At 31.7% G+C, this 799-nt stretch overlaps 1 protein-coding gene across 1 annotated transcript in view; it reads left to right on the top strand.

Annotated features, from left to right (window-relative positions):
- Positions 1-343, top strand: part of THEMIS (thymocyte selection associated) — a gene marked incomplete at its 3' end in the record, with an annotated part of 158,230 nt that extends 157,887 nt beyond the window's left edge. The window contains exon 6 of the mRNA XM_082669146.1: positions 312-343. Within this exon, the coding sequence (XP_082525272.1) occupies positions 312-343 (32 nt within the window). The remainder of the gene's footprint in view (positions 1-311) is intronic.
- Positions 344-799: the final 456 nt, after the last annotated feature.

Genomic DNA, 799 nt, shown 5'->3' with positions numbered 1-799 from the left:
AAAATAGAGTTTTTATAAGGATAAACTAAAATGCAAAGAAAAGCATTTTGTAAACTGAAAAACACTTTATAAATTTAAGGTATTATCTCTCAGAAATATCTACTTTGTTTCTGAAGGGTTTGCATTAGTTCCTTGGGGTTTTTGTGGTTTTTTGTTTTTTTTGGCTCTTCTTATTTTGTTCTCAGTTAGTCGTCCAAAAAAACCATATATGCATGTGAGTTTCCTACAGACAGTGTTTGAAAGCAAGTAATGTCTTTCCTATTTCTAATGCATATTTCTGATGGACCGAGCTTAATCTTTTTTTCTTACAGAAATTTTCAAAAATGAAAAACGTCAAAAATAATGAGATGTGACTGAAGCCACTTGGGCAGTGAACATAAATGTTCACAATGGAAAAGCAAGCCTAGCCTTCTAGCTGAAAAAACAGCTATTCCCCAGTGAACCCCAGAAGAAACTTGACTGGCCACTGCAAAGGAGAAAACAACCTTAAAAGTTTTAACAGGTAAAACTTAAAGAGCAACCTGTGATATGGAATTCACATAGTCTATTCTGCTGTGCCAAAATCTATGTGCATTGTTTTATTGTTACTTAGGACATGTTTATTTAATGTGCACACTTTTTTGTGGTTCTCATTCCCACTGCTGACAATTAAGCAATTGGAAATTAATTTTATATTTTAGTTTCCGAGTAAAACCAGTTGAAAATAAAAGCTCACCAAATATTTTCATTTTTCTCAATTTGTTTTACCTCTTTTTAGTGTTACCATCGTTACTGTTAAAAATAACAAAAAAATAATTAG

The sequence above is a fragment of the Grampus griseus genome, assembly GCF_964374135.1.
Source record: "Grampus griseus genome assembly, chromosome: 13".
Classification (NCBI taxonomy): Eukaryota; Metazoa; Chordata; class Mammalia; order Artiodactyla; family Delphinidae; genus Grampus; species Grampus griseus.
Note: the sequence above shows the minus strand (reverse complement) of the source record. Positions and strands in the feature narration are given on the sequence as shown.